General features: G+C 50.4%; 1 protein-coding gene across 1 annotated transcript; it reads right to left on the reverse strand.

Annotated features, from left to right (window-relative positions):
- Positions 1-3,305: 3,305 nt before the first annotated feature.
- On the reverse strand, positions 3,306-8,651 carry EGR2 (early growth response 2). The gene is made up of 3 exons (XM_060090426.1): positions 8,553-8,651; positions 5,901-6,009; positions 3,306-4,555 (listed from the first exon to the last, which is right to left on the reverse strand). The coding sequence occupies exons 1-3, from the start codon at positions 8,649-8,651 to the stop codon at positions 3,306-3,308; spliced, it is 1,458 nt and encodes a 485-aa protein (XP_059946409.1).
- Between the last annotated feature and the right edge of the window lie 5,505 nt (positions 8,652-14,156).

Below are 14,156 nucleotides of genomic sequence, written 5' to 3' on the forward strand. Positions count from 1 at the left end.
AACTGTTAAAGCATCACTACAGCCATTTCTAATATATGCCAAACAATTTGCCTTAATTTCATTAGCAGTTAGGATATTGAAATTAAATAGCCTGGTTTATGAATAACTGGAAACCTTATTTAGGTTTAATAGACCTATTTTTAATGTGTACTGGACCATCTCAACTGCATTATGATCTTTAAGGAATTACTCTCCAGAAGTTTATTTTTAATAAGAATTCCCAGTAACAGCTGAAACATCAATAATATTATTTAATAAAGCATATTGAATAAAAGAAAGCAGACAGCTTTATATGCTTTATTTCTTGAGCAAAGTAAAAAATGAGACACCTGTGAACAGTACCCTGAATGTTTCAAGCAGATAATAAAATCTGATTAAAGATTGACCTAACCTATTGAAATCAAGGAGTAAAATCCACAAGGTTGGCTCTGAAAAAACATCAAGGTGTGTTCCTTATGGTATGTATGTTATGCCACTTTACCAAGCCCACATCAAGGCGAAAGTGATTATGTAATCAATTTGACTATCACCAAAATGTATTTCATCTTATTGAAAAGAGATTTTTAGTCTGTTGCTTTGTTAACAATTGTTTACGTTGTCTTAATTGAAGGTGCTCTGAAATTAAAATTTGGCAAGACAACTATAAATCACATAAAACTTAGGTGTGTTATATTTTAATATAATGACATTTTGGTAGGAGAGTAGTATCATTAAAAACACAATTATCAAAATGTGGCATTGTTTTATACATATTTCTTTAAGAAAATTGGCCAACCAAGGATGATAGTATGCTGACAAGCTAGGAAATATGAATCTAATGGAATGACACCAGTCACTAGAACAATCTGGACACTGAAGTTTAGAAACTTCCATTTAGTAGTTATTAGAGGTATTGTGCATCTTTGAAATAAGGACAGGAAGGAAATAAGGGTTAGTTACCTTCACAAATTAGATTTCGAATTCTAGTGCTGGTAAGGGCAAAAAGTAGTTTCCAGGAGAAGCTGTCACTGCTGTTCTAAAATACAGGCCATCTGTTATCAGCCACGCCTGAGAGAGTCTAACAGTGCCAAAGGACAAACAGATGACAGGGTTTTCAGGTGATGTAGCTAAACAGTGGGCACTCCAGTGTGTTACATTTGTGTAAGGATCCAGAGGCAGCAAGTGACGTTAAATGATATTTAGGTCCAATTTTAGAGTAAAGAAAGATAACTTCACAAAGACAATCTGCATTGTATGATACATAGATAACTATTGGGGGAGGGGGTAAATTTATATTTTAAAATCACTACAAAAGGCTTGCAGTAAAATGACCCCTATAGTGTATTGTTTTGCAAACCATTATCCAGTGCTATGGAGGACCATTTTTGCCTATTTGATTCAGATTGTCTTTGAGGTTTTCTTAAGGCTGGTATACACTTATCTAAAAAGGTGAACGTTTAATAGTCTCCGGACCCACCAAACCTTTGGCAGTGTAATGATCCTTCTGAATAGGTGTAAATGGGGAGACAAGGCTGGAGAGAAATGAGTCCTGGGGTAATTCCTTTGGCAACCTATTAATGCTGTCATCAGCAGTGTCTGAGTGCATTTTTGATCTGAAGAGGTGATAGCGCTTTTCAAAAAGTTTTCTGTGGTCATGAGACTAATCCTGGAACCTGAAAGTCATTTCCAGCTTGACCACGCCACCACACTTTCCACAAAGCCACATTTCGTCTGAGTTCCTGGCCCCGGTCAGGGTTCTGAAAACAGCCGCAAATGTGTAGTCTCCGAGTGGGCACTTGTTTGTAAGTATTTATTTTCCGGAGCCCACTCAGGAGCAGAGAGAAGTTATAGGCTGTTATAGAGGACGGAACAATGAGTCAAAACAACGCCTCCCCACTTTTACACTAATGCATGGGGGAAATCCCCAGAACGCTAGCGTTTGATTATGAATGGAGATTGCTTTGGGGTGAGAGGGCTGGTGTCGAAAGGCTAGCAAAGAAGACTTGGAGATCCTGGCTTGGTCAAAGTACTAAAACCCACTGGGTACTGTTGAAGTCCCACCCAATAAATCTTTCATAAGTAATTTCTGCAGCAAAAATATTGTTGAAAAGTATTTATTTACACCATAGTCATAAACCATTCCTTATCTGAACTTTAGTTAGTGGTTTTGTGTTAGAATAAATCATTTATATTTCCACAACTATTAAGAGCTAATAACCAAACAAGTCAGCTCCAGTAGCATTATTTACATTCCCATCTGCAATTTGACTACAAAGGTAACACTTTTAAGTCACAAAACAGAGCATACAAAAATATACTTTCTAAAAAAAATTCCAGATATTAATAGGCAGATATATACAGCCATACTAAACCCAGGGAGTGATGGTTTTTTTTTCCATAGTAAGGCAACCCATTTACATGCAGACCCTGTAACATTGTCTACATCACACAAGGCACCCAAGGACACTTCCAACACAATTGCATGCATCCTAGTTTCAGAGAATATATGTACATCCCCCTTTAAATAAGTTAACCTCTGACTCATTTTGAGATCATAAATGCTTTACTTTTTTTTCCCAAAGGTTCAGAACTTGGAGAACAGTGCACATCAAAAATACACAAAATCTGAATGGATATACACTGAAAAAATAGTCTTTACATTTCTCAAACCACTCAAAAAGGAGCAGATATTGCTATGTCCCTCCCATCACATTGCACTTCTGTTCTCGGAGTTTATAATACATATTGCTTAAAGGGTTGAGATGACTAGATAAGCTTTGATTCACTGTTCTAGGGCCACAGAATGCAGCTTTATAAAGGCCATGCTTCACCCACTGTACAGCATCCCCCAAATCAGTCCCAAGCCATAAAGTGCACATCAGTTTTCCTTCTGCCTTTTTTGCTATCCCCACCTGAAGGGATGAGTGTCTCCCAACCTACTGTAGAAAAAATCTCAGATCAATTCTGACATCCAGAGTCAAAAACCTGTAACCAGTCAAAATAAGAGAGGGGAAACAAAACCTAGTCAAACAACCCTTTAAAGCAGGGTCATGCCTCAGCCCTCCAGGCCAGGGACCCCCACCCAACCCCCTTCTGAGCCTCCCCATTACCTTGGGGTGACAGTCAACTCACCTAAGAGAGACTAAGGTGGGCTAACTTTTGGGAAGGACCTGCTTCTAAGTGGAAAGGGGTGGGGGCAGTGCTAGGCTCCTAAGGCCCTTTGCCCAACGAAATGAGGGAAGGGCAGGAATGGGTGGTAGTGTTTGTCGTGCAGCTCCAGTGGATGAAGGGCCTCAAGGAGCTGGTGGGTCAACCTGAGTCTCATCTCAAGGTGTCCGGGTCCGAGACGAGCAAGGGCCGAGGGACCCTCCACCGATAGTGCTGCTGCTGCTGCCGCACAGGGTCCCCCCAGCCTGCGCGCCCCCAGTGCAGGAGGTGGTGGAGGCGGCCGGCACCGACGAGGAGGGGGCACTGCTCTTGCGTTCCTTCTGCCTTAGGTGGATCTTGGTGTGGCGCTTCCTCTCATCACTCCGGGCAAATTTGCGGCCACAGTAGTCACAGGCAAAGGGCTTCTCGCCAGTGTGGGTGCGGATGTGGGTAGTGAGGTGATCACTGCGGCTGAAGTTGCGCATGCAGATTCGACACTGGAAGGGCTTGTGCCCCGTGTGGATTCGGATGTGCCGTGTTAGCTCGTCCGAGCGGGAGAAGCGCCGGTCACAGCCTTCTGCTGGGCACGGGTAGGGCCTCTCGTGCACTGGGGTCTTGCTAGGCCTGTTGGGGTACTTTCGAGGCCTCAAAATAGGCCGCAGCGGCAGATGGTGTGGGTTATAGGTGGCAGCAGTGGCAGCTGCAGAGCCGCTGCCAGGTAGCCGGGGTCCCTCGCTGCCTCCACTGGCCCCTGGCCCTGTGGCCCCAGCACTGGGCCCTCCCAGGGTAAAGTTGCGGATGGTGGAAAGTGGAGTGAGTGGAGGGGGGACTCGCAGGGAGTCCAGGGGGCAGGGAAAGGGCTTGCGGTCTGGGCCAGCTGCACCATGTAGGTCTCTCTGGCACTGTGATGGGAAAAATCCAGGATAGTCTGGGATCATGGGGAAGAGACCTGGGTCCGTGGCTGGCTTGGGGGACGGGTAGGAAGGAGGTGGTGGGTAGGCCAGAGAGGAGGAGGTGGAGGTTGTGGCTGCCGACAGGAACGCCGAGGGGTCCTGGTAGAGGTCTCCTGCACAGCCAGAATAAGGAGGCGGCGGCGGTGGGGAGTAGAGGTGGTCCAGGTCAGGCTGGGTCTGGGACATGGTGCACACACCCAAGGGTCCTGTGGCCAGTGGGTTGGGGGAGGCAGAGGTGACGCTGGATGAGGCTGTGGTGGAAGCTGGGGAGGTGACCCCTTGCAGGATGCCTGCACTCACAATGTTGATGATGCCTTCTGGGTAGCAGCTAGCACCGGGGTACTGGGGGTCGATGGAGAACTTGCCCATGTAAGTGAAGGTCTGGTTTCGGGGTGCAGAGACAGGCGCAAAGCTGCTGGGATATGGGAGATCCAAGGACCTCTTCTCTCCAGTCATGTCAATGTTGATCATGCCATCTGGGGAGGGGAAAGGAAGAATGGAGGTGGAGCAATGAGAATGCAGCCAAGAATCCCTTCTCACCCCCGTCTCACATGAGTCCAACCCCAAGGCCCAGGATCTTAGCACTGTAGAGCTGAGGCAGGGTTCAACAGGTGAGGAAATTGTGGCCCAAAGACAGTCAGAAGAGGCTAGCCCAAGAGCCTACTGTGGCAGCCAGTGACAGTCTAGGATGCAAACCACCTCCAGGAAAGCAGATGAGCTACTCCCAACCCCCATATACAGCCATCTGTGGCTCTAGTCCCCAATAAAAACACCCAAAAATAGCAACAACGGTATTAAAAATTCCCCATCTGCCTGGAACTTCTCTCCCTCTCCTTTGCCTGGGGAGGTCTCACGGCTGGGGCAGACACCACCCAGAAGACTGATCCCAGCCACTGCCGCGAAGGTGTCAGCCTGAGAGGTGAGCCAAAGAAGGGGGTCAGTGATTTCCCGGCTGCTCCCCATCCCAGGTGCCTTCCTTTCCTCCCTCTCCCACTGCTGGAGGGAATCGGGCTCTGCGATGGAAGGAGTCTATAGGTTTCCTTCCCCTCCCAACCTTTTCAGCCTTGCCCGACACCCGCGCGTCCTCGCCCCAGCCCAAAGACAGTGGCAGGGCTGCGGGGAAGGCGCGGGGATTGCGGGAGACCACTTTCCACCGCATCGCCGAGGAGACTCGCGGCACCAGTGACCTATGGGCCTCCCTCGGCAGCCAGGGGGCCGCTTCCCGCCGTTGCCCGCCCTCCACCTCCTCCTCCCTGAGTGGCCAACCCCCTCAATTTCGCGGGCGGCGCGCAGGTGGGGGCGCTCCTGCAGGCCGCAGGGGGAGCGCGCTCCGAGATTTTCCCCGGGTCTCCTCTGCCGAGGAGGGAGCGGCGGACGCTTTCCTCTGGGGCTTCTCCGCCGCTCGGCTCTCCAGACGCGCAGCTTTCCTCCAGAGCCCCGAACTTTCCCGTCACTTTGCCCCTACCCCGGGAGAGGGGAGACTGGGGTGCGGCCAGCGGAAAGACCCGCACAAGCCCAGAAGCCTGGTGGGGCACCTTTCCTACTCTCGCCCCTCGCCCGCCAGGGGCTGGGAGCGCCGCGGCGCACGCACGCTCGCTCGCTGGCAACCTGGTGCATCTGCCCGCGCGTCCAGCTCCAACGCCCGGATCCCCGCTCACGAGGGCTCCTCCTGCACCCCCTTCCATTCTTCAAAGCCAGTTCAGTCAACACCGTCCACCTCGCGCCCCGACCCTCTCCTCCAAGTCCTGCACATGCACCGAAACCCCCCCACCATCTCCGAGCTGCGTGGGTCCCGGTCCGCGAAGGGGGTAAGCGGCTTACCTCCAGCCACTCCGTTCATCTGGTCAAAGGGGCCTCCCAGTTCGGCATTGGGGAAGATGGTCACCGACGTCGCGGCGAGGTCCTCCACCGGGTAGATATTGTCAGACAGCTGGTGCACAAAACCACTGAGAGTTACTGGGATTTTGTCTACGGCCTTGGCGGTCATCATTTGCTCCTCGCACAACCTGGAGACCCAACTCCCTCGCTACCTGGAGTGTCAGAGAAGCCGTTTTGGAGAGGGATTGGACTGAGCCTAGGTAGGTATCTCCTTTTGCCCTCCACACTTAAAAGCAACTACCCACCTCAAAAAAAAAAATCTAACAGAAATAAAACTAGCAAACAAGTTGCTTTTTTTTAAGAAGAAAATTGGCTATTTGCCACTGACTCTCTCCTGTGTTCCGGCTGGGAAGCCAGGAGTTGCTGGTGTAGTGTTGTTATAACAGTCAGTGTGTCCCCTCGCCGAGCTATTAATCAATTGCTGCTCTCCGGGTTAGACGGAAAGTGTTGCTCTAAGTATTTATGGGCAGGTCCTCAATGCCCGTGACGTCACTGCCCATATATGGACTGAGGAACAGGGCTGGGCCAGGCGGCTTTTGCCGTCACATGGCCGATTTGCATAGGGGCTTGGCTGCGCGGGCTCCTCCGGGCTCGCGACTCCCGGCTCGCAGCCCGCGAGGATCCGCGGGGGTCTGGGGCGCGGGGCCCGAGCCGCAGCCCGGGTCCAGAGCGCAGGGCCGGACGGGGATAGGGCGCGCCACGGGTCCGGCTTAGGCCACTGTGGGAGAGCGATCGGTCCGGGCTGCGGCGCGGCCTCCCGGGCGGGGAGGAATTCCGGTTCTCCGGGACTTTCCAAAAAAGGCGAAGATCCGGTGCCGGCAGCTCCGCCCCCCCCAGCCCTTGTTTGGGAGCCATTCCGGAAAATTAAACTTCGGAAAGAAACCGAGCGGAGCCGAGACACTACAGTCAAACCCCTACTCACTTTCTTGGCAGCTCAAAACCGCAAGCAAAAGGAGGCAGAGAAGAAAAAAAAAAAAGCTGCATGCATTCACGGAAGCTGACTGCTTTTTTCTGAATTACTTGGTGGAAAGAAGTAGCTGGTGATAAGAGTGAATGCGGTATTGCTTTTTTGGAAAGTCTGTTCTATTTATACAGGAGCGAAAACGGAACAGGTTTGGGGTTGTTTGTTTGTTTAAGTATTTTGGGCACCTTGGGGCGGGGGGGGGGTAGACCCTAGGAGGAGCAGATAACTGCGGGGAGCTTCGAGAGAAATCCTCAGCCGGAGACACCCCCACCCTTCCTCTGCCCGCGCGCTCCCCGCCCCCCTTCAGCTGCTGCGCGGAGCGGGCGCCCTTCCCGGCGCGTCTGGGCGGTCGGCAGTGTGGGGGCGTCCAGATGGAGGCTTGGACACTCACCCTGCCCCGCCACACACGCGCACACACTCTTACACTCACACACGCTCCACTTCCTCTGCACACACTCCTGCCCCCGCCGCCTTCTTCACACACCCACTCGCACACCTTACGCTACACACCTCCCTGTTGACAGCGCGCCCGTGCGCTCGCCTCGCCAACAGAATGCCTTGTCGGCAGAGCGGGCGCCTGGGTTTGCTGAATAGGCTGCTCTGCGAAGACACCCATCCTCACCTTCACTGCCTGTACCTGCCGCCACCGCAGTCATCCACCCCCGAAAGCCTACCCTCCGGAGATGCGCTCTGCCCGCATCCGAGCGCTACTCCAGAACACGCACATGAGGAGGAATATTCTTCCTATCCCTGACCAAGAGCCACCTCGGGGAGCCGAGCGAGGTCCAGAGTGACAGCAAACGGTGACGCTAACGCCAGTTTCGAGTCGCCATCACCTTACGCGCTTTTCCCTTTGCATGTAAAAAAAAAAAAAAAAAAACTGGCCCCGATGGGAACCTTTCTGCTTAGTTCCCAAAGCAATTTAAAAAAACTTTTCAGAGGTCCAGATAGTGGTGGGTTCTGGCTGGCTGCACAGACCGCTTCTATCTCCCGGCGCTCCCTGGCCCACCCCCCCCCGGAGCGCTCCTGGCCTGGCCGGGGCCCCGTAGGATGTTGGTCTCAATTGCTCAAACCTGGCGAGCGGCCGCCTGCCAGCCCCTTTCCCGCCCCCAGAGCAGCCAAGGCCTGGCGTAGAGCGCGGGACAGCCTCTAGGGCCCGGCCCTGCCCTTTCCCGCGGCGGGCCAGGACGGCCCCAGGCTCGTCGGGGCCCGGGCGGCCGAGAGCTACGGCGCCACGCCGTGGAAGAAGCGCGGCGCTGCAGGCGGCTCTCCGACCGCTCACCTGCCGCGGCCGCAGCTGCTGCGAGTCCGCTCCCGCCCGGCCCCGCGCGCGGCGGTCAGGACCCCGGGGCGGCGGTGAGCTGCCTCTGCTTCTCCTCCGGCGCTCCGGTTCTCCCCCTGCCCGCCGCGAAATTGGTTCTCCCGCGGACGGCCATCTTCCTGACTTCAAACGCCCAGAGAAAATTTGGGAAAGTTTCTCGCTTGCGCTGCGCGCTCTTTTCCAATTGGAGATAAAAATTAAAGGGGAAAGGAAGGAAATCGCAGCAAGATTAGCACCCTTGTAGGTACCCCACCCTCGGCAAAAACGTGGAAAGTCCCGTTTCTGAAAAAAGAAAAAGCTGCACTCTTACCACGTGCGCCGGCCCGCTCCGCCTGCGCTCCGGCCCGTCCTGCGGCCCCCGCGCTGACCACCGGCAAGACGACGCCTCGGAGGGGAGCCCGACTCGCATCTCCAGCCCTGAGTCTGAAAGAAGGGGGGGGACCGAATTATGCAAATATGGGTCGTGGCAGCGGGGCTCGGGTTACGGCCCCCGGCGGCCTCCGAGGTAAGGCACCCACCGGTGGCAAGCGCAGGCACCGCGACTGGTTTGCGCTTCGCTCCTCTCCACGCACGTGGGCGGGCGGGTGAGTCGCCGGGGCCGCCGGGCGGTGGGCGCTGCTGCCAACCCCGCCGGCGGCCACAGCGCGCTGCCCGGAGGGGGAGCTCCTGGACGCCCGAGTACGGGGCGAGCTGGGCGCAGAGGGCAGGGCGCAGGCTGGGGGTGGCCCGGGAGAGGGTAAGCCGCGCTTACCGCGCTTCGCCTGCTGCTCTTCCCGAAGGAGGAGGCTGAGTGGGGGTCAGATGGGGGATGGGACCCCAACGAGGAGAGGCGGGCTTACCCGGCCGGTCAGAGAAGCACGTTAGAGTAAATGGGAGTGACTGACCCTGGAATTATTCGCAGTTTTCCAACAACTTACACCTACTTAAGAGCTGCGCTACGTCAAGCCAGCCGTGCGCCGGGGGTGGGTTGGGGGCAGGGGCAAGCAACAGTTGAAGGGAGGCTATGCAGGCTACCGGGATGGTGCCTGGGGCCAGTCCTGGGAGGGCTTCCCTGAATCTCCGCTGGAAACGGGTCAGTAGATTCCCTCTCTCCCCCCTCTCTCTCCCTCTTAAGAGTGATAATGGAACAAAGTCTAGGCATACTCATTTCAAGCCAGCCATTCTGAGGATGGGTAATAAGTTCAGAAAGCTGAAGTAACTTGCCTAAGTCACGCAGCTGATAAGGGGTGGTGTCCAAACTTGCAACTGAGTCTTCTGACTCCAGGTACAATGCGCTGGATGCTACATCATTCATATGGGAAAACCCAGTTCCGGAAAGTGAACGGCACTTTGAGGACTGGGAGCGTGGCTTAGCCCACTAGGAAAGAAACAGGTCACCTTAGACAACTTCATTTCTTTTCTCTGGCATTTCGAAAGGAGGAAAGCTGAGGTCAGGGGTTTCAAAAGGAAGGGACAAGGGACTGTCATGGACATACCCCCCTCCCCAAATGAGGGAGAATTTGAGTTCTTGGCCTTTCACACAGCCTGTGTTATGGATGGAGTGACCAGGTTCGCACAAAACCAGCATACTAATAGGCCCGGTAATAAAATAAGCCAATCCCACAGTATCCTTCCTGGAGTGAAGAAGTGAGAAAAAAAAGAGGTAGAGACAAATAAAGATCACAAAGGGGTTTATAGAGTAAGATACTGTGCTGGGGAGGGGAGGAAGGGGGGAAGGGGGAAGGTGGCAGTTGAATACAGAGATGTACCATGGTCTCTACTTTTAGGCACTTGAGCTTATTCCGATCAAAAGCTGAACAAATAAATGCTTTTCTTTAAAATAGATTTGTCAAAATGCTCAAGTAAATGGAGTGCTCAAAGATGTATTAGGGTTATTAAAAGAGTAACAAATCGATGCCAGATGCTGATCTGCTTTGTCCTGATTCCAGACCCAGAAAGTAAAAGAGGAAGGAAGCAGAGGTGCCCCTTAGTGGGCTTGCCCTGTGGTGGGGGTGAGGAGGAGGGAAGGCAGCCTGCGGCTCCTGGCTGGCTCTCAGGGTCCACTCTCTGAGTGCTTTTCAGCTTTTTTTCCACAGTGTGGACTTGAGAATCACAATCAGCCATGAGGCATGTCACAAATAATTTGGTAACATTTGCGTTTTGATTTATTAAGAAACATTTTTGAACATCATTATAGACTATTGCTATTATCATGTCATTTTCACTCACTTCCATTCTAATACTGCCACTGGAGTGAGAAAGAAGTGTCAGAATTGCTCTTAACCATGGACACACACAAGGGTGTGGATCCTGAACTCAAATGGCATAGGACATGTGAACTTCAGTGATAAGCAGGCTAATTTCCAACTCTGCCACATGGCGAAGGCTTCCTTAAAGGTGCCCCTGTGTGCTGAGAAAACTGATAAATGCCTCCCTACATTCAGCATCTCACTACAAATCTGGTAATCCCAGAGGCTATAAACCAAACTGAGATTATGCCAGTCAAAGTTGTTGGGAAGCCTGAGAGAACGATTGCTTCACACCAGTCCAATGTGCAACCAAAGTCTTGTTTTGTCGGCACAAATAATCTGGACGGGGGAAGTAAGACCCCTGTGATCTTATTTTGTAGCAGCGGCAGTACTGACCTAAACAGAAGGTGCTCAGGTTCCCTGTAGGGTGAACTATCGTAGGTCAACAGATATTTCTTGAGCATCTACTATGTGTCAAGACTGTGCCAAACCCTGGGCTACAGTGGTGCCTAAAACCAGGCCTTGTTCCCACCCTCCACGGAGCTTGCAGTCAATCACACAAATATACAGTTGTAAAGAATGACAATGTTTGACCCCAATGAAGAAAAAGAACAAAGGATCCAACTGAATCTAGGAGGTTGAGGAAGGCTTCTCTAATCTAAGCAGAGATCTGAAGAATGTGCAAGGATTAGGGGAAGGTCAGTGGATAGAGCATTCCAGGGAGAAAAAGCCCGTGTGGAAAGGCCCCGAGGTGGGGGGAAGCAAAGTGCATTTGTGGAATAAAGAAAGTTCAGTGTGGGTGAAAACCTCCAGTCAGTCTTCCGTGCCTAGAGTACTGGAGCTGAGGGTAGCCAATACAGTCAGGCTCCTTGAAAGCCCCTTCCCTTTTCCCACCCCTCACGAGATTTTAACCTCTACGACTCTCCTTTTTCTCTGCCATTATCTTTTCTGGATAATGACAATGGCATTATAATTTTTACATTTGAGATTTTTTTTTAAACCACTCAGCTTCAGCAACATGCCAACAAGATTTCAGCAAGAAAAGAACATATACAGAAATGCTTATTGGCATCAGCATTCTGCTTCAGTGACAGTCTTAATGAAATAACATTCCTTAGTTGTCTATTTCTCAATACGGAAATGACAGACAATGCGAATTTTGTCCCATTTAAAATGAATAGAGGGGAGAAGTGCAGTCTTTCTAGTAGAAACATATCATGTCAAATCTACAGATCACTTTAGCATTGCTGGCAAAGAATAAAAGGTAAATTAATGCATTACTTATCACCATTAAGACAAGGTACATATCAACTTAGGGTCCAGGTTAATAAGTGATAGTCTGTCAGTCCGGTCATTAAGGCTGGAAGCAAAATCTCCATTCCAAATCACACCTTTTTATGCCCTTAAATTTAAAATCTTTCAGCTTATATATTTAATTGTACAAAAAATGAAGTTCACTACAACTAGGATATTCCTGGATTTTTTAAAAGCACACATCACTAGCCTGCTTACATTACCAGATTACAGGAAGCAATTTTTCTTTTTCCAAATAATGCCAGACATCCTATAGAAGCTTTGTTTTTATATTGAGAAAAGGACGGAGCAAATTGGTGCACCTAGTTGTCAGAGCAGTTCTTTTTCAGCATTTAAACCAAAAAAGAAAAAAAAAACCCAAACATTTCATTTTTCAACTGAATAATCTTGATAAGAATGGTCACTATTTCTTGTGGTTATTAAATGAGCTCTGGAGGCCCATCTGGTCTGGGTTCAGATCCTAGGTCCTGCGTTCAAATCCTAGGCCCTGGGTTCAAATCCTAACTCTGACAGTACCTGGCTGTGTGTTCTTAACTAAGTCATATAATTTCTCTGTGCCTCAGTTTCCTCAACTATAAAGTGGACAAAATGATTATACGTATCTCATGGGTGTACTGAGGATTAAATACAGTGATATACATAAAGCACAGAGCATACTGTTTAGTACATACTACGTATTCACTAATCGTTAGCTATTAAATTATTACTATTATGGAACACCCATTTGGCAAACAGACACTGAACTCTGTTTTTCTCAGTTCACTGCCTTATTCCTCACACCCACCTTGAAAAATAAGGCTGTTTACTCCTATTTTACAGATGAGGGAACTAAGGCTCAAAGGAGATACCCAAGTTCGCACAGACAGGAAGTGGCAGAGCCAGAATGTGAACTCAGTTCTCTCACTTGCCAGAGCCCACGTCTTTCAAGTACATCATGTGATGCAGAGCAGCCTATAGTAAGTAGACAAAGATAAAGCAGATAAAGCATAAGAGTAGCTATACTTCAAATATTGACATATGAAGTATTCATAATATTTATTCTTGAATTCTGAGTTTCCTCTTCCAAGAATAATGATTCTAGGGTTACTGAGGAGGTCCAGGTTTAGGTTGTAAGGAGAAAAGCTAACCCAGAAATCAGCACTTATTTGCATGTGACTTATAATAAGCTGTACCCTTGTGGAAAACGTCATCTAAACTTGGAAAGCCAGGTTCCACATTAATAATTATCGAATTGACGTAACACCCTTTTTTTCCAGGGAGATCAAAATGACTAACGATAACACTGTCACTTTTCCAAGGAGGTTTGGAAATGTGGAATAGAAATTTTAGATTTAGGAAGAGTGGGTTAGTGAGTGACCTGCAAAATCTGGAGATGGTGTTAGAAGAGAGACATTCTTAGCCTTGGTGTCACCCACGTAGGGGACTTACCTTGTGCCGGTGTCTCACGTATTCTCTATGCTGTTACTTTTTCAACTCCCTCATAAATCCCCTGAAGGCAGGGACCTTGAAGGGTGTTCTCCCTGTCTGTACTCCAGTAAGCAGAGTTCTGGATAGAAACCCAAGATACACCTTCCCAGCAGTGAGAGGGAATGAAGCCTGGCCATCTGCGATTTTCATATGCTATCTTGCCAGAGAACTCCTAATTAGCTAATTCTACCCAGTCCACAGCATGTTACGTCTAGTGGTTTCTCCAGGAGATGTTGGATTTCGAAGCAAGGACATGGACCCCAGAAAACATCCTCTGGGGATGTTAAGGGTTTGTCCTCAGATATTCCCTTTATTGGAGATTTAAATCATGAAGTTCTGAGCGCCACCCTCTGATGTCAGCATAGGGAGTGCCACTGATGTGGTGGCAGCCAGCAGTGAAAACCACTTCACAGATGTCTACCCGGATCCCTGTTCAAACCCTCCCACCCTCCTTCCTGACTCCTCCCTTCCTTGTACAACTGGTCACAGATGCAGGGCAATGCAAGGAGCTGGTGAATGGAAAGGACTCAGGGCAAGGAACCCCAAGACTCCCTTAGCAGTCGTGCCCCTGCCACTTGACTGATGGTATTCTCCTGGGTTGGTGGTTGATGCTGGGAGGAACCAGCTATGCTTGCTCCACTCACACCACTCAAGCCTTTGGTGGAAGCCTTTCCCGGTGTCTGATGGTACGTCTTAACTATGTGCCACAACGATATAGAAACATCACATCCCCTCATGCCAGCCCAGAATTTTTTTTTTTTTTTTTGCAGTACGCGGGCCTCTCACTGTTGTGGCCTCTCCCGTTGCGGAGCACAGGCTCCGGATGCACAGGCTCAGCGGCCATGGCTCACGGGCCCAGCCGCTCCGCGGCATGTGGGATCTTCCCGCACGGGGGCACAAACCCG

Source organism: Mesoplodon densirostris, chromosome 1 (genome assembly GCF_025265405.1).
Source record: "Mesoplodon densirostris isolate mMesDen1 chromosome 1, mMesDen1 primary haplotype, whole genome shotgun sequence".
In the NCBI taxonomy this organism is placed as follows: Eukaryota; Metazoa; Chordata; class Mammalia; order Artiodactyla; family Ziphiidae; genus Mesoplodon; species Mesoplodon densirostris.

Bases quoted from the DNA above. Each gene is read 5' to 3' on its own strand.
- EGR2 (XM_060090426.1), bottom strand. From the start codon at position 8,651: ATGCGAGTCGGGCTCCCCTCCGAGGCGTCGTCTTGCCGGTGGTCAGCG. The intron at 6,010-8,552 runs GTAAGAGTGCAG...TTTGTGCACCAG, and splicing joins GGAGCGGGCCGGCGCACGTG to CTGTCTGACAATATCTACCC. The intron at 4,556-5,900 runs GTAAGCCGCTTA...TCCCCTCCCCAG, and splicing joins GATGAACGGAGTGGCTGGAG to ATGGCATGATCAACATTGAC.